A 19,506-nucleotide genomic window follows, 5' to 3' on the forward strand; every position below is an offset into this window, starting at 1 on the left:
TCTCTCTACTTTCTCAATTTTCAAAAATACTGGAAAAAGTCTTTAGTAATAGACTTGACAAATTTATAGATAAACACAAAATAATAATGGATAGTCAGTATGGTTTCAGATCAAATAGATCAACATCATTGGCATTAATGGAACTGATCGAAAATATCACCAACAATATAGATAAAAGACAATGTATAGTTAGTGTATTCATTGACCTAAAAAAAGCTTTTGACACAATTAATCATGACATATTACTTGATAAACTGGAGTACTACGGCATTAGAGGAGTGGTGTTAGAATGGGTAAAGAGTTATTTGAGAGACAGGCAGCAATTTGTGAAAATTGGTGAATATCAATCAGAGTGTATGGACATTGTTTGTGGAGTTCCGCAGGGGTCAGTATTGGGACCAAAGCTGTTTATCCTCTATATCAATGATATATGCAGAACATCAGATATACTACAGTTTATTCTATTTGCAGATGATACAAATATTTTTTGTACTGGAGAGAACTTACAGCAGCTTTTGGAAATTGTCACACAAGAAATGATTAAACTGAAAACATGGTTTGATAGAAATAAGCTATCATTAAATTTGGAAAAAACTACATTTATGTTATTCGGAAATTGTAAAAAAGATGCAGGAGCAAAATGATTAGTAAACAATGTTGAAATAGAGCAAGTTTCGGATACAAAATTTCTGGGTGTGATAATAGATAACAAAATCTGCTGGAAACCTCACATAAAGCATATACAAGCCAAACTGTCAAGAAGCATCTCCGTACTAAGTAAAGTTAAATATTTTTTGCCTTCCAAATCACTCCGGGTACTTTATTGTTCACTTATATTGCCATATTTGGAATACTGTGTGGAAATTTGGGGAAACACATATAAAACTGCACTTCAACCAATATGTAAAATTCAAAAAAAAGCAATCAGGATGATTAATAAAGCAGGATTTAGAGACCATACTAACATCATGTTTTTGAAATTAAAAATACTGAAGTTTATGGATCTTATAAAATATAAAACTGCAAAAATTATGTACAAGGCCAGATACAATATGTTACCAGGAAATATACAGAGGATGTTCTATGACAGAGAAGGAGACTATGAATTGAGGGGGAAATTGAATCTAAGGATTCTTAAAGCACGGTCAAAGGTTAAAACCTTTTGTGTCACTATTTATGGGGTAAAACTGTGGAATAGTTTTACTATAGATCTACAGCAATGCTCAGGAATTAGTAAGTTCATGAAAATACTTCGAAAACTGATTTTGGAAGAATATGATACCGATAAAGATGATCACCCATTGTATGTATAAAAATATCAAATTATATCCAAATTATATCAATCACGGTAGCCAAGTTTATATAGGTTCTCCTCGTGTATCGTGTGGAGTATGTGATGATGGGAATTAGGTGAATTATGTGGGATCAATAAGATGTTGAGCAGGGGTAGGAATTAATAAGTATGTTCATACTTCTTCCTACTCCTTTTCAGACCAAACATTGTTACATTATGTCAGACGATTTTGTTTTATTTCATTATATATTTTTTGTTTATCTTAACACATACGTGTGTGTGTGTATATCTACATATATATTCGTATCTGTAAATGAAAATATATGTAGTGTGTATATATTGTTTTTTGTTTTATATGTCTGAAACAAATAAAGATACAATACAATACAATACAATACAATAGATGAGGAACTTGCATATTTTTACTTGAATTGAATTCCTGGCGGCGCAGTTTCTCTTCTAGACTGTTCCCCTACTATTGCTGGGATAAATACACTTACCAGTTACACACCAGAGGATCGCTGTAGTAAAATGATGCTATCAGCAAGTGGAAAAGTTGAATCTTTCTGCCATATTGTTCAAAACTCTTTCCAAAGTTATTACTAGTTTCACCTCAGATTTTACTAAATATCCTCATTCAGCTTGACATTTCATTCAATTTGAAACTTCAAATTTGGAATTGACCAAAGTGTCACTGTGTGTCCATTTAATATGCCTCAGAGAACAGCAGCTTGTCAGGTGTAATAAGGTATAATCCTGCAAAGGCATAGCTCCACAGCCCAGCATGTAATGCATATTAATGCAGCTGGCTGAGCAGAGGAATATACATCTGCCTGCACAGACAAACAAGCCCTACAGCAAGAGCACCATGAGTCTTTAAATACATAACTGAGTGGCAGCCAAATGGGGTTTCCTAGCAGACTAACACCTGCAACAGAACACCTTTTGTTTTACCCCCAGTTGTGCAGGGACGCAATGTAGCACATGAGCTGTGACTGAAAATGAGAACTGCATGTTCAAGTGAGTTGCAGAGCTTACTAAAACTACTCATTAAAGACAGGACCGTAAACAGCACACGGCACACACCCGAGGGCATGCACATACACCAAACTTGCAAAGTGACACACTTTGGCTTCATCAATTCTTTATCAATTGCTCCAGCGCTGTATCGCTTGCTATAAGAATAAGCGCTTGAACTGGGTCTTGAGAAAAACCCTTAATATCAAAACAGCTCCGGGCTGCATTATCCAATAAATTTGCTCCATTGTTAAAAATGAAGAAAGTAATCTCCCATGGTGCTGCTGGCAACTAGGTCAGACACACTCAATATTCTCTGCCAATAAGCCAGTATGGAAATGAAACAGATCTGTTGTGCAGCGTGCACATGAACCAGTGTGAATGTACACAGGAGACATGCGCACAGCTGTACATTTCATATTACATAACATGTCAACCTTGCACCCTAGCAACTAAACACTTTACATACCATTCAAATCATGTTTACCCAAGTCACTTTGCTGCCCCTCCTTCATTTTTCATGCATTCTTCCACAATTATAAGACCCGAAGCTCTGTTAGACTGTTTTAAAAATAACAAAAATATTGGTCTTGGAGGAATGATTACTTCCTGGGTGTACTTTGGTAGTACTTTTGTATTCTCTAGTGAATCACCATACTCTGAGATCAGGTTTTAAGGTTTGAATTACCTCTGAATGACAAAACGTCATCTTGTTTTGAACCAAACACAGTGAATTTCTTGTTCACTTGTGAGAAGCACATAAGTAAACACTAACATTACGAGTACATTGTGTACCTATCTGCTTGGGTGGAATAGAAAAAACCCATAATCAGTACCTATGCTTTGAAAGAGGCTATAATTTTTGTGAAAATGAACCTGATAGCTATACAAATATATCCAGCACAATACGCTTTAAATGTAACTTTAAAGGAATTGATCCAATACACAGGCGATGGACAAGTGTGCTCTCAGACATACATAACTGCTGTATGTGGTTAGGTGTGTGTCCCCCACATGGCTTGTGGCAAACTGCAAACGGGACTTCTTATGGTTTTCTGTTAACAATGGCTTTCTTCTTGCCACTCTTCCATAAAGGCCAACTTTGTGCAGTGCACGACTAATAGTTGTCCTATGGACAGATTCCCCCACCTGAGCTGTAGATCTCTGCAGCTCGTCCAGAGTCACCGTGGGCCTCTTGGCTGCATTTCTGATCAGCGCTCTCCTTGTTCGGCCTGTGAGTTTAGGTGGACGGCCTTGTCTTGGTAGGTTTACAGTTGTGCCATACTCCTTCCATTTCTGAAAGATCGCTTGAACAGTGCTCCGTGGGATGTTCAAGGCTTGGGAAATCTTTTTGTAGCCTAAGCCTGCTTTAAATTTCTCAATAGCTTTATCCCTGACCTGTCTGGTGTGTTCTTTGGACTTCATGGTGTTGTTGCTCCCAATATTCTCTTAGACAACCTCTGAGGCCGTCACAGGGCAGTTATGGAGCTGTTTTGCAAAGAAGAATGGGCAAGGATTTCAGTCTCTAGATGTGCAAAGCTGGTAGAGACAGACCCTAAAAGACTGGCAGCTGTAACTGCAGCAAAAGGTGGTTCTACAAAGTACTGACTCAGGGGGCTGAATAATTACGCACACCCCACTTTGCAGTTATTTATTTGTAAAAAATGTTTGGAATCATGTATGATTTTCGTTCCACTTCTCACGTGTGCACCCCTTTGTGTTGGTCTTTCACCTGGAATTCCAATAAAATTGATTCATGTTTGTGGCTGTAATGTGACAAAATGTGGAAAAGTTCAAGGGGCCGAATACTTTTGCAAGCCACTGTAGTAATCTCTGGATTGTAGGGGGAAATTGTTCCTTGGACATGCTAAAAGGATGCAGGAGCAGTGGCTTAATTTCAGTTAAAATAGGTCAGTGGACATTCTTGCTCCTTGTGCTATGGTTTGGGTTCAGTTAACAACCCTATATAAGGTATATGATATTTCATTTCCATGAAGTACCATAATTTAGCCACTAATACAGAATGCTAATACATTACACCTCTCTAAATTATCAGTCTGGTTACACAAACACATCACGGCAATCACAGATTATTTTCTCTCTTATGAAAGCAACGATTGCAACCGGCCTCCCATATCAATGGCGCAGCCACGACTAGAAGGATTTTACAAAGCAACATTATTTAAGTAATGTAATCTTGTTTACATAGGATAAATCTGCTTCCTAGTAAGGTTGACCTTCCGGATATGTTGCTCTGACAGCCAATCCAACAACTGTTTCAAAGTAGCAAGAAGCTGGGATCACACCGACAATTTAATCCAGCTAAAACGTTAATCCACAAATGGAGAACAGATATACCACTGAAGAGGCAAAGGAAGAGCCACATACCAGGATTGAAACACCTCTTAATAACAAAAAACATTATGATAGATCGACTAAGGAGACATTCCTTTCTCTTTCTTTTGTCTTCACTGAGTGGCGAGGCAGTCATTCCAAATACTAGAGGAAATATGAGACCGGTCACCAAAGGTTCACCAGCCTGGAAAACTTTTGTGTATTGCTTGCACAACTTGTGCTGGCTCATAACCTCATAATCAGCTCTTTGATGATGTGGAGTTGTCTAAGGAGTCTGCTGTGTGCACCCGTTTTTGCAAATCGTATTTATTTTTTAATTGTATGCTCTATATTTGGTTTATTTCATTTGTACTTGGGTTACAGCCTCGAAGGTAACTTACCTGGGTCATTTGTTGTGTATTTACTGTTATCAAGCAAAGACACAAAGTACAGTTTGAATGACTCATCTTCCACCAGCTGTTTGCTCACTCCACTTTCAAAATCGTGCCAGCAGCACAGCCTTGAGGCTTTTTCCAATCCAGCTGCTGAGGTGTAAAAAACAAAAATCAATTGACCATGAGCTACTGACCTCCTCCACTAAGTTAACTATCAAATGATTATTGAACTTGCAGCTACAGCTACATGAAGCCCGACTCTACTACACAGATGGAAAAGCTGTAATATTTCTTTCTAGCTTAAGAAGAGAGTTCAGTTTGTCCTCTCTGCAAATTAGGCATAAGATCCCAAACTCTTCTTTTAGGACACAAACCAGGACAGAAGCTACAACACCATGGACTGCTCTAATCAAACAAAACGTAACAGCCATGACACAAACCCCATCATTCATACTAATTAACTGACATTTTATTTGCTTTGATATTAATCAATATATCAAATAAGCACAGAAGGCATGGGAAAAATTACTATTTCATATGACCTGAATTGCATTTGCAAGCTTAGAGGTAACCTGACTAAAACACAAATGTATCTAAGCTACAATGTGACGCTCACGTTACTATCTCTGCTTCGAGTGCCTATGTAAATATCTTTAAAACAGTTATCAGCATTATTATTATAAAGAAGCGAATCATCTCCACATTCAACTACAGGCAAATATAGAAACAACGTGGGGAAAAGAGTTTTTGACAGCCACTCAAAGCATTTAAGGCACTGGAATAAAGGGATAAAGTTCTAATAATGTTACACTTTAAGTCTCACATCGTAGAAACCTCACATCCTTCTGCATCCTTGTTGGGCTGTTGAGAATCCAGAATTTGAAAAACAACTAAAATGAAAACCTAAAAACATCAGATCCGCTTGTTCTTTCCATGTCACAGATGCCTAACATAGACACACTGATCTGTTCATCCAAGACACTGTTATCCTGTTATCCTGGCAGTTCTTACAATGAACAGAGTACAAAGTCAGCACAGGATGGGATTTTTATTTGCATTCAAATCAGCGGAAGAGACATGAAGAGTTGCAAATGATAAAATGTAAATGAATGTGTTAAAAAGAGAAAAGAATGAGAAAATGAGAGGATCAAAGCAACATAAACAGCGTCTCCTGCTGATGCTCATTAGCTACAAGATGCATTTGGAAAGTATACTCCTCGTCCATACACGTTCCAGTAAATAAACACTGAAACACCTCCATGTCAGACAATCACATGTCCTTGTCTATACAAGCACGCAAGTAATTCCACAAAGTCAAACTACGCTGCCTACAGATACAGATTTGTTCTCTTTCATTGCATCACAGATTCATATCCAAACACAAGAAAACTGTTCCAGGGCATGTGGAGGCAGCGACACCGTAGCCACAATCTGAATGCCACAATCATTCACCTGCCTGACTGGCAGCTTGTTCTTTTTAGCAAGAAATACATAATAGACCTGAAGATAGCCCTGAAGATGAGTTCCAATTCCAACTATGTGTTGCCTGGAGCATGTAATAAAAGCCTAGTTGTGCTAGATTAAGTGGTGCTGTCTATTGGAACCACACACATGCTACTTAATTACTTTAGTAATTAAATAGCAATCCTAGACAGGCTATCCCATCTGTCAGGGAAGGAAAGGGGTCAGGATTAATGTGTGTAGAAGAGTAGGTGAACTCCAGAGCTTGTCACACACTACTTGGCTGCCACCCAGCTGTCTGGGTAATAAAGTAGAAGACTGATTAGCCCAGTTAGCCGGTTAGCTAATGGGCTAACTACAGCACCCTGCTGCTGAAGACTCAAAACTAATGAGACGGGACAAAAGTTAAAGAAGTGAAATGCATTCATGTGCTACTACTGGATACTCAAGAACACAGCACACATGTGGCAGTCTGCACAAAGACACTTAATTGCATGCAGACACAGACACTTAGATTCGTTCAAGTCTAACAGACTTCTAATCTGACATTTAGCCAGATGGGTTATCCCTAAATCAAGGTACAGGGATGAGGGAAGTGTAAGTGGGGGTTGTTTTTAGAAAAGACAAGCTGAAACCAAGACTTTTATAGCTAAGCATTAGGTTTGGATTCTTCTGACTTAACTTTGGCATGCTAGAGACATTTCTTGACATACGCACTACACTTCTTTACAATACCTCTAGCAGGAATTATTACATAAAGGTTGTCTGAGCAGGTTTTTGCATAGATCTTAGTTGTAGCTATGGAAATTATTGTTCATCTTAAAATAGATCTAACTCTATAAGGGTTGTAGCAATGCTAGAGTTTCCAACTTGATGCCGAAACCCAGGAAATACTCGATATTCATTAGCATTTTTAAGGAAAATTCTGACACCATCCTTGTCATTTTTTGAAAAAGTTACATTTTTAATTTTCATCTAATTTAAGACTACATTTTAGAAAGATAGGACTCCGGAGAACAGCAAGTGAGAACGTCTGTAGTGACTGAAAACCCCTCTCTGCTAACTGGACAAATGGAAACCTGTTCACCTGGGGTGTCCAACTCCAGGCCTCAAGGGCCAGTGTCCTGCAGGTTTTAGATGTGTCGTTGATCCAAAACAGCTGGTTTAAATGGTTAAATGAGCTCCTCAATATGTTTTGAAGTTCTGCAGAGGCCTGGTAATATCTAACCATCTGATTCAGGTGTGTTGACCCAGGGTGAGATCTAAAACCTGCGTACACAGATGGACAAATTTCTGGTACCATAAATTACACTTCAGTTTGCAGCCCTTCACGTCCTCAACCCTGCTCCTCAGGCCTGAACGACTAACATTTAACTATGAACTAACTTCTGATAACTGTGTTGTGCAAATTATTATCTAATCCTACGTTCACTTTTGGTAGCCTTTAGTATTTAGAGTTTTTTGACTGGTGTTTTAGGTATTTTCACACCTAACCTTTGCAGTTAAATATTGTAGTTAAATGTTAGGGTTAGATTGATCTGTACATCTGTAGGTTTAACTTTGTATGTAAAGAGCCAGTTTGACTGTAAACCAGCCCAGAACAAAAAAGAAAACATGTCAAAATGAGATGCAATACTACCAACAGACCTTAAAATAAGACCACAGTATTGACACAATACTTAATGAGACTATACTGTAGGTTTGCTGTGTGATGTGAAAGATGTGAAATCCCCACATTTGTTTAGAAAACTAGTGTTTAGAAATTATATAGTTTTGTAGAAAGGTCATTAATGATTAATCAGTAGGAAGCCTGGTATGAAGTGTGAACTTCTTTTTGTAGTATGAGCAGAATTTTTGAGCAAGCACCCAATCAGAAAGCCCAATTTCTTGCAATAAATTTCACTGTGCTTTTCCGCAGCAGAGAAACAAGTGGTCTCGTTAGCAGCCATAAAAATCTTACAAATCTTACAAATCTCAGTGGAGCGCACATAACTCACAAAATGTCACTGTTTTTATAGTTTTGTGTTAAAAAGTAGTTTGTGCAAAGTGGCAAACTTTCTATACTTCCACCTTCTAAAACATCAAGAATCACAACTTTCTTTAAAATGTAGTTTGTGCAATATTGTCTGATCTTATTTAGAGTACACTGAAAAAGATTAGATCATTTTTCAATAGCTTTTCAGCAATGTAGCTCACAAGCTATTTCTCAGCTTACCTTGACTTGTGCTCTAATACGCTAATATGCTTAAAACAGCTAATGTGTAGACAATATTTTTTGATTGATATTTATTTCCACCTTTTGTTACATGGAATTGTTTTAATAAAATAAAAAGTGACATGTTTAAAAGTCTTTTAGTGTTTCATCAAATTGATTCTGAACATTTAGCCCATGAAAAAGAAAAGCGACTCATCAAATAAACACAGACCTCCAAAGAAGTCAACGTACACATTAAGGCAAGCCTTTTATACCACAAATAATAATAATCACAAATATTATTATTTTGGTCAACTCTTATCTTAGCTATGTGTTAACACTGTTAAAACTTAACGAACTTCATGTAATTTTTTGAACATCAGTCTTTTTACAATGGAATTCTTTCAACTTTAAATAACTGAAACACACAAAAAAACAGCTAACCCCACTAACCCACAGCCCCCATTATGGGTGAAGACGGCCCAGTTAGCAGCCTTGGGAGAGCTGACCGCAAACTGTTACACACTGCACAGAGAGGACCATGTCAGAGAACCTCTGTGATCATGAGCAAGTGCAATTAAATTTTACTTTTTCTACATACAGTGGGGCAAAAAAGTATTTAGTTAGCCACCGATTGTGCAAGTTCCCCCACTTAAAATGATGACAGAGGTCAGTAATTTGCACCAGAGGTACACTTCAACTGTGAGAGACAGAATGTGAAAAAAAAATCCATGAATTCACATGGTAGGATTTGTAAAGAATTTATTCGTAAATTAGGGTGGAAAATAAGTATTTGGTCACCTCAAACAAGGAAAATCTCTGGCTCTCACAGACCTGTAACGTCTTCTGTAAGAAGCTTTTCTGTCCCCCACTCGTTACCGTATGAATGGCACCTGTTTGAACTCATCATCTGTATAAAAGACACCTGTCCACAGCCTCAAACAGTCAGACTCCAAACGCCGCCATGGCCAAGACCAAAGAGCTTTCGAAGGACACCAGGAAAAGTATTGTAGACCTGCACCAGACTGGGAAGAGTGAATCTACAATAGGCAAGCAGCTTGGTGTGAAAAAATCAACTGTGGGAGCAATCATCAGAAAATGGAAGACATACAAGACCACTGATAATCTCCCTCGATCTGGGGCTCCACGCAAGATCTCATCCCGTGGGGTCAAAATGATCATGGGAACGGTGAGCAAAGATCCCAGAACCACACGGGGGGACCTGGTGAATGACCTGCAGAGAGCTGGGACCAAAGTAACAAAGGTCACCATCAGTAACACACTACAACGGCAGGGAATCAAATCCCGCAGTGCCAGACGTGTTCCGCTGCTGAAGCCAGTGCATGTCCAGGCCCGTCTGAAGTTTGCCAGAGAGCACATGGATGATACAGCAGAGGATTGGGAGAATGTCATGTGGTCAGATGAAACCAAAGTAGAACTTTTTGGTATAAACTCAACTCGTCGTGTTTGGAGGAAGAAGAATACTGAGTTGCATCCCAAGAACACCATACCTACTGTGAAGCATGGGGGTGGAAACATCATGCTATGGGGCTGTTTTTCTGCCAAGGGGACAGGACGACTGATCCGTGTTAGGGACAGAATGAATGGGGCCATGTATCGTGAGATTTTGAGCCAAAACCTCCTTCCATCAGTGAGAACTTTGAAGATGAAACGAGGCTGGGTCTTCCAACATGACAATGATCCAAAACACACCGCCCGGGCAACAAAGGAGTGGCTCCGTAAGAAGCATTTGAAAGTCCTGGAGTGGCCTAGCCAGTCTCCAGACCTCAACCCCATAGAAAATCTGTGGCGGGAGTTGAAAGTCCGTGTTGCTCGGCGACAGCCCCAAAACATCACTGCTCTCGAGAAGATCTGCATGGAGGAATGGGCCAAAATACCAGCTACTGTGTGTGCAAACCTGGTAAAGACCTATAGTAAACGTTTGACCTCTGTTATTGCCAACAAAGGTTATGTTACAAAGTATTGAGTTGTATTTTTGTTATTGACCAAATACTTATTTTCCACCCTGATTTACCAATAAATTCTTTACAAATCCTACCATGTGGATTCATGGATTTTTTTTTCACATTCTGTCTCTCACAGTTGAAGTGTACCTCTGGTGCAAATTACTGACCTCTGTCATCATTTTAGGTGGGGGAACTTGCACAATCGGTGGCTGACTAAATACTTCTTTGCCCCACTGTAGATCTTGTTGACCGAAGGCTCTTTAAACATCTTGGCTTGAGCTGAACAAGTCGGAACCATGCTGTTGGACAAACTCAATTTTACACCAATGATCTTTTTTTCATTATTATGTATAAGGTCTAAATCTATATTAATGTACCCGTGACAGGTCTATACCAATATAGTCAGTGTGTGGAGATTTTTGACCACATGCCTGCCAAAGAACAATCCACCCAACCTCACCTTGGTGATAAATATATATATATATATTCTAGGGTAAATATATAAATATAGGTTTCACTCTAAGATATAATGGTGGTATAATTTATTGCTGATATTTGGAGATTATTAGCTAAACTAGGGCTGGTCAATTAATCAAAAATGAGTGAAAAACAACCTCTAATTAACATAATCCTGCAACTTGCAGACTTTTTTTGGCATAATATCTGCTGGGTGAGCTATCAGTATATTATATACACATCTAAAAGTGCATGCAATAGCACAGTACCGGTATACTCTTTTGCCTTTGTGTTGCTGCTCTTTGCCCAACTATAACCTTGTATTTAGTACTTGTGACAAAAGGGTGGGCTGGACCAAGGGTCAAGATAAAAGCAAGCATGTGTTACAATGAAAGACATTATAATCATGGAGGCCTGTGAAAAACCTCTAGTAATAATTTCCAGGGTGAGGCAAACAACACCCACATAAAAATGACTTTACGGGTCAAGCTGTGAATCTGAGTTGCTACCCACAGCCTACAGCCTTCTGTGTATCTATATACACTTTGCTTGCAACAGCTAAGCAAAAAGAAAACGGCTGTGGTGATTCCAGCTAAATTGACTGAGCACCTAACCTGAAGTCAGCAGATGGCTGATCGAGAGAAGAAACCTCCCTTCTCAGCTCATCGTCCATCAAGACAGCCACAGTGCCATCGCTAATCCCCTTCAGGACAAGCCCTCACTGGCAGAGGTCCCTAAACCCAGCACTGAGAGAGATAACGCTGAGAGTAATGCTCATATTCAGACTTTTAACATATTTGACAAATGTTTTGAGATGAATCTTTGAATTTAAAAAAATTGAATCTAGTTAAACCACCTACTGCACCCACTAATAAACAGTTATAGCAGTAGCTGAGGCTGAGAGGCTGGGACACACAGCTCACAGAGGCAATAAAGCTATTATAATATCCTTAGCAGCAGATTACTGTAATTTGTTTCAAAACAGCACTGCTTTTCAGTCGCAACTTACTTAAAAGACATGATGCTTGTTTTGAGCTTCAGTGTTATTTGCACCAGGTCATTATTACCTCGTATGTGTATCGCTAACTAACTCTAAAAAGATATGTAAACAGAACAGCTTTAAGGCAGGATTCAGGTTTCAGCGAGGTCTGTGTGGAGGGCAGGGTGTAACAGCATCACAATAGGAAAAACTCCTCACTCAAACTGTTTGGTCAACTAGCTGTCAGCTTCAAAGTGATGCACGACAAGCAAATTAATTCCAGTGTAGGCACAGCTTAAGTTGTACCTGTGTGCCCATTTTGGTTGCCAAACTCCTAAAGAATAACCAAAAGGAGAGAAGAGGAGACATCCTCCTGCACTGTTACAAACTAAGCACTTATCTCTTTGCTGAAAAGCAGACAGTTTATCCATTCTCCCTGTTTTGTCTTTCACTGTATGTCAGGTGCTGTTGCGTTAGTTTGTGTACAAGCTGAGGCTCGTTTGATCTGTGCAAAGGGGAAAAAAATTACACTTGTTGCATCTTAGTTGTGGTCCATTATTTTGAAAACTGTAGTGTTTAGTCCCTTTGCTTTTAGACAGAAATCTGACTCCATTGAGGCACTAGAGCTCATCACACCCACCCATCTGTGTTTCTACCAGATGTATCACAGTGTGTTTTGGAACAATCCCATGATCAGTTCTCTGCTTTGCATCCATTTCTTTTACAAAAGCATTTTTAGGCTGCAGGGAGAAGTAAAAGTGAGACACAGGAACAGCACAGCTCCTACTGTGTCTTACAGTCAGATGAAGGATGGAAAATAACAGTCTAAATATAAAGTAAAAATGGCCAACTATATCTCAGAATTGCTACATTTGGTAAAAACAATAATCTCATAATTTTAGAGGGAATTAATATGATTGTCAAAAAGATCACATTGTACCCAGTATTTACTGGGTACAATTTAATTTTCTTTAATTAATTTTTTTAAATGTTTCAAATGTTTAAAAAGGGAAAACAAGGAACACCATAAATGATAAAATAATAATGATAATCATAATAATGAAGACATCCAACCACCTCTGGCCAGGTTACCGGAATAAATCCAACTTTAGCCTTGATAAGATATATTTTGCTGCTGCAGACAAGTATAGAAGATGGAGAGAAGGACTTACAACAAACTGCACCACAAAAGTCTATATTTTGGAGATATTCCTCTCCATCATTAATATGATGGAGAGGAATATCTATTATACTGTATTAGGTATGCAGTGTGACAAATTTCACCAATGGTAAATGAACAAGTTCCTTTATAGTGCCTTTCTACTCTATCTGAGCAATCAAAGCGCTTTACACAACTTGCCTCATACATCCATTCGCACAAGCACTTTTCTCTACACTCTTCTATCTAACATTCACACACATTCATACTCAGATGGATGCATCAGAGAGCAACTTGGGGTTATTATCTTGCCCACAGATATTTGCCATGCAGACTGGAGCAGACAGGGATCGAACCACCAACCAGTTTGTAGGTGACCTGCTCTACCACCTTAGCTTCAGCCACCCAAGCAATTGTCAAACTTTTTGAAACTTGAATTCCAGCAGAAATGACCATTTTAATAAGGTTTATAGCAATATGTTTAAGTATTTTAGCATGAAACCTGAGTGCCTCTGATGATCCCCTGATTTACTATCCAGCACCAATGGCAACTATCTAATCTAGTATTATCATAGGGAGTTTCAAAGCAGGTCACTAAGAATTCAGATTGATTTGTTCATATCGATAAGCAGTTGTGTAAATGTTAGCTAATTCAGGTCAACATCAGAGAGCTCCCTGCTGCTCCAGGGATCTGCGTAGCTGCTGTCAGACAGTGGAGGCTCTGACAAAAATGACAAACAACTCCATCACTGATATTAAATTGTGAGTCCTGATCCCAGCAAACACAATTTTCAGTCCACTGGTGCAACAGATACACACTTTGTTGAACAGCAATATCACACTCGTGCTCTTGTTGTGCTGGTGGAAAGCATAAAAGTGTGCAAATTCTCCCATCAGGTCTAGTACAGCCTGAAGTTTTACTTAGCACACAAGCAAATGAGTAATGAGAGTATTTTTTTTTTCACTATACAAAACCAGAGGATATGCTGCAAAGAATACACGACACTAATACATTTGTAAAACCTAACTGTGCTTAAAAAAAGCATATACCAAATTAAATATTGCACATTAAAACATACTGTTAACATGGATATAAAAAGGTAATTAATTTGATCAATTTAATTCTACTTTTTATATACTCAGATTTACACCTCTGTTAATATACATATTTCTATGCATTCATACATTTGTTTGTCTTCTTTATATATTTTTGTGTCCTTATATAGAGTAGATTGCTTGTTGAACACTTATTCAGTATTTTAGCTAACACTTTACATATGTACAACTTCAGTTTGAAATTTGTAACTGCACATGTAGTTTAACGTGGAGTTTCTAAAAATTACATGAATACTTTCTTTCTCTGACGTCAGTTTAAATGCTGGATTGCTTTCACCTTTTTTTAAATACAAGAAATGAAAGAGTTGCCTCGACATGGACTGCCACATTCAGTCAAAGGAGTGTGCTGTTGCTTTATTGCTGCTGTTGTCTTTAAAATATTAATAGAGATGTTGCTGACAAAAGCTGTCCCGCTGTTTGCATCTTTTTGCTTTCACTCTCTGTGAACCCTCGCTCTCCCCTCCTCTCTAAATTAACCCCATGTTCATCTCATCAATGCAGGCAACTTGAGCAACTTTGCAACTTTCACCTAATTTTGCAACTTTTCAAACCCCTTTCGCTAAAAAAAAACCCATCTACTATTTTCAATCATCCCCCACGAGCACATGGTCGTTTTTAATGCCGGCAAACATCAATCGGCAGCTGAGTTGAAAGGGCACTTGAATTTTTCTCAGGGTGGTATTTATACACATATATATAGCATCTACAGATATAGCATCTACAGATGGCATCACAGAATTTAACCATATACTAAATTGTCATAGAATTTGCAGTTAAAATAAGTTAATTGCAGTTCATTTAAATGCAACTGATTTCAGCATTGCAGGGTAGCTGCTTTGAAATGACTGGTTAACAGTTTAGCCTACATGGGCTGCTTGTATGTAACCATTTCATACTTCATAGCAAAAACAGAAAAATGTAAATGAACATCCACAGTTTTGTATTTTGCTCCAAAGCTGCATTTTGATAACAGATGCAGCACTTGCTACAGGCCACCCTCGCTGGTCGTTTAGAAAACAGCAGAGAACATTACTCATTCACTTTCCCCTGCTGCACTGCCTCAGCCAGTCTAACAGTCGCTGGTTTTTCATGAACAGAAATACACACCAGCACAAAGACAGACAATATCACTTTTAATATTCTCTACAAAGCAATGCTCGCTGCCTGTGTAGTGTGCAAAGTGTATAACAGGCTTTTTCCTGACAGCCACAGCTTTGTTCCCAGCACTCGTCACTGAACAGCCAACCATCCTGATGAAAGCCCAGAGCAGATAACGCCATGAACAGAGGCAGCTTCAGCTTCACAGTCTGTTTGGCCTCTACTCTCCCCAGACGTGGATAAGGGAGAACCCTGTCATTTAAAACAATGCAACTATAAAGAGAGCTTGCTTGTCGGCCAATTCAAATCTAAGCAGATAAGACTCAAAGAAAGCCCCGTAAACCCCACAAAGCAAGAGGCAGGAGCTGCTGGGGTCTGCATTTAGGAGATTAGCTCGTGTTGTGCCGCAGTTTGAATCCACTTAGTTTCAAATTGTCCCCAAACTAAATGCCAGAGGGAGGGCCACGCTTTGTGGTCTGCTGCTGAACTTGATCCTGTGATTATCACAAAGAGACTCCACTTGGTTTAGTAAGCAACAACACTGATGGCAGGAACTCCGCCATTGCTATCTCAGTTGGATTTCACAGTGTAAACAATATATATTCCCAGGCTCTGAGCAAAGAACAAACACAATAGTCATACAAAAGCAATCCCCCACCCTTTCCATACTTACTGCTTTTATTGCACTTGACTTTAGAGAGAAGCTTGTGAGCCAGCAGGAGATCTCCACTCTTCACGGCCACCAGCAGATCCTGTTCTTTTCCCATGATTACAGACCTAACCACAGACACACAAACTGATCGCAGGCAGCCGCCAAGGCTTTTTTGTCTTGTCTTTTCAGCTACAGGTAGCTGCTAATTCCCAGCAATGAGGTGAGGCGGGTGAATGCAGGACTGAGCAGCATCTAGAGGGAACAGCGCATCAGGTGAGGTGGTCAAGGACGTCTTCTTCCTCTTGTCACTAATGTTTATTTCCATTATCTCTGATCGCTGTTTGGCTTCCTGATGATGACCTTGATTTGAAGTTACAGTAAGCTCTGTAGCAGTTTTACTTGCTCGCAGGACTGAGCATAATGTTCACAGTCTGTTTTTGACAAACTGGAAGCAGCTGCAACCCAACCTGCCATGACACTGCCAAGTAGAAGCAAAGGAAAGAAAGAACAGAATGAAATCACTTTGAGTTCACAGTAACTTTAAAAAAAATACAGCCAGTGAAAAGAGCATTACCACACAGTCCCAAAAAATGCACCGTTTCATATTAAAAACGGTCAATTATCAACAGCTTTCTGACATTGTTCTGTAGAAACCATCAGCAGTCGGGCCGATTCCCCCAGCCAGTGACACTGAACCACTGAAGAAGAGGATGAGCAGACTCGTATCATGGATGTTTTATAACACAGATGTTTACGGTAGTGCCACAGAGTATGCATTACATCTAAACAGACTGTCAAAGTCAAGCAGTGTCTACACCGGAGTTATATCCATGTTTTCGTTTTCCACCTATTATCTATTTCCAGGTTGTAGGTGCAGCATTCTGAGCAGAGAAGCCCAGACTTCTCTCTCCCAGGTACCTGCTCCAGCTTCTATGGGGCCATGCTAGCTGAGAGACATAATCTTTTCCAGTCTAACCAGGTCTACCTCAGGGTCTCCTCCCAGTTCAACCTCAGGGTCTCCTCCCAGTTCAACGTGCCTGAAACACCTTACCAAGCAAGGAGCCTAGGTCATGGGAGGGCTTGCTGTAGCTGGAGGCTGCTGTAGGTTTGTTAAAGGCTTGTTGGAGATGTAGGTTATTGTAGGTGGAGGGCTTGGCAAACCTTGTAGAGGGTGATGAACTCCACAGTAAACCAGTCCAAGGCAAGGTGATGCATAGGAATCTTTTGAGTCATGCTTAAAGTTTTGCCTTTCATTACATGCGTGAATTAGGTAAAACTGGAAAACCACAGCTATTCACCCCAAATAGCCAGTAATACAAGGATGAGTAGAACAGGTAGCTGGAAATGAGTTAAAGCAACATATTTTCCCAATTTAGCATGAGAACCTACCAACACTTACTTTTCTCCAAGCCCTTTCCTCTCCTGTCTCTATAGAAATTCTGATCTGAACGATACAATCTGAGCTGCCCTCAAACAGCATCAGTAATATTGTCCTCCTTTTCCAACTGCTCATCACATCAAGAGAGAATTCATGGTCTCTGGGAAATCTAGCTGATGGATTTTTTTTTCCCTTAGTTGAAATATTATGACTTGTGTGAAAATGTATTTACCTCTTTGGAGACTATAAAAGTCCAGTGATGTGGCACAACAGATAAACATCAATGAAAACTTAAAAAAGCGCTAAAAGTGCTCAGCTTATACAGGTATCATGATAAGTTAGTAAGCATTTTGTGAAACCTAATAAACAATGGCACCATTATTTGATATCCTTTAATATAAAACAATTATCAAGCTCTAATTGAAGAAAGTTGTCTAATTCAACAGGCAAATAAAATGCAATCCCTTCCAAGAAATCAATAAGCAAATTTTCAGTAGTTAAATACAGTCAAGAATAAGCAAGTGACTTAAACTTGACCCAGCATTTGTTTGTTTTCTTTGATCCAGGAAGCCAGGTCCCTCTGGAGTGTGCAACTAATCTCCAACTCTTCCCGTGCAGCAACATGGTCTCCGTTCACTGATAACATCCCCCTGACCTTTAAGAGGAAGCATCTTTTCAGTGAAGCAATGCCAGGCATTCTGCCAGCTTACGTTATTGGGAGAAAAAGTTGTGTTTTTCTCTCTGAGAAAAAGCAGCAGGCAGAGCCACTTCAGAACCAATTTGTTCAAAATCACAGATGTGCGGGTTAGCAAGTGCAGACTAGGGGGACACAAAGTGACCATACAATTGATCTCAGGGAAACATAGAGACAGCCTCCCTGGGTTTCTACACTTACCACTGAGGCAGATTAAACAGGGTTTTTCACAGAGTCAAACAGTGTCCAATTAGATTCTGTCTGTATGCAAAACAAAACAATCTGAGTCTGGAGGAGGCTGTCTTGGATGAAATAGTGCTCTGCAGGCACGATGTCCACCTAGTTCAGCTATTCTGCTGCAGACTTCTAGGTGATGATGCAGCAGGGTAGCCCAGCAATAGATGCCAATGCACATGGTTTAAAACTAGCCATGCACCTCTACACGCAGAAACAACTGCACAGCCCATCACTAACATGAGCAATGCAGAATGTAAACAAGAAAGCCAAAATTGGCATGTTGGCCTAAAGTGGATAGAGAGCTTACTTCAGTAGGGTTACACTGTAGTTGATCGTGGATGACCAAAGTGATAAGTGACAAATCCTTGAGTTGCACTACACTGTACGAGAAATTCTTCAGTCTAATATAGTCTAATATACTACATGTATATGTTGTAGACCTAATTTTCTCTGCAATATTCAGCTCAATAGCAAGCAGACCAAACCTCTATTCTTCACTGGGACAATTTCATTTACATCCCACTGCAGCAAACGGACGAATGCAATATACAAAAAACTGAGAACTTTATGAAATCAAAACATCGGCATCTCATCAACATCACAAATCTATAACACCCTCTTCCACCACCGTGAAGCACAGATGGATGGAAAAAGCCCTGAAAGTTGGTGATTTATGAAAACAAGGTCCTTGCCGACCAGGGAAATTTACTGGAAAACGCCAATAGCTCGTTCAAAGTTATCGTACATTTTCAGCTGTTTGCCTGTAAGTGAAAAAAACATGATCATGCGACTTGTGAACGCATTTCATTGGGACTGCCGTCTGCTCTCATCGTTCAAATCTAGTTCGCCAAGTTACCAATCTCAACTATCAAGGTGTCCCAACTACTGTCCTTCCTACTATAATCCTGTCGTATTTCTATTAACCGAGTCCGTCTCTTTTTAGTCTGTTCACAATGAACAGGTTTAAAGAAGGGAAAAGGTTCTCACCTGCTCAACTACGGCGGTGTAATAGGATAGCTCACAACCGAGCAAGAAGAGCGCTCAGGGTAGCGCGAGACGGACTTACAGCGTTAAG

The 19,506-nt window shown here is 39.5% G+C and overlaps 1 protein-coding gene across 3 annotated transcripts in view; it reads right to left on the bottom strand.

The window, feature by feature from the left end:
- Positions 1-19,494, bottom strand: part of caskin2a (CASK interacting protein 2a) — a 56,399-nt gene extending 36,905 nt beyond the window's left edge. For all 3 annotated transcript variants that reach the window (XM_086304930.1, XM_086304929.1, XM_086304928.1), the window contains exons 1-2: positions 19,419-19,494; positions 16,144-16,600 (exon numbers count right to left, since the gene is read on the bottom strand). In XM_086304930.1, coding sequence (XP_086161056.1) covers positions 16,144-16,237 — 94 coding nt within the window. In that variant the 5' untranslated portion in view covers positions 16,238-16,600; positions 19,419-19,494. The remainder of the gene's footprint in view (positions 1-16,143; positions 16,601-19,418) is intronic.
- Between the last annotated feature and the right edge of the window lie 12 nt (positions 19,495-19,506).

Source organism: Aulonocara sp. 'chitande type north' Nkhata Bay, linkage group LG8 (genome assembly GCF_057382095.1).
Source record: "Aulonocara sp. 'chitande type north' Nkhata Bay isolate Kocher_YH1m ecotype deep benthic linkage group LG8, A_spYH_male_GT1.1, whole genome shotgun sequence".
Classification (NCBI taxonomy): Eukaryota; Metazoa; Chordata; class Actinopteri; order Cichliformes; family Cichlidae; genus Aulonocara; species Aulonocara sp. 'chitande type north' Nkhata Bay.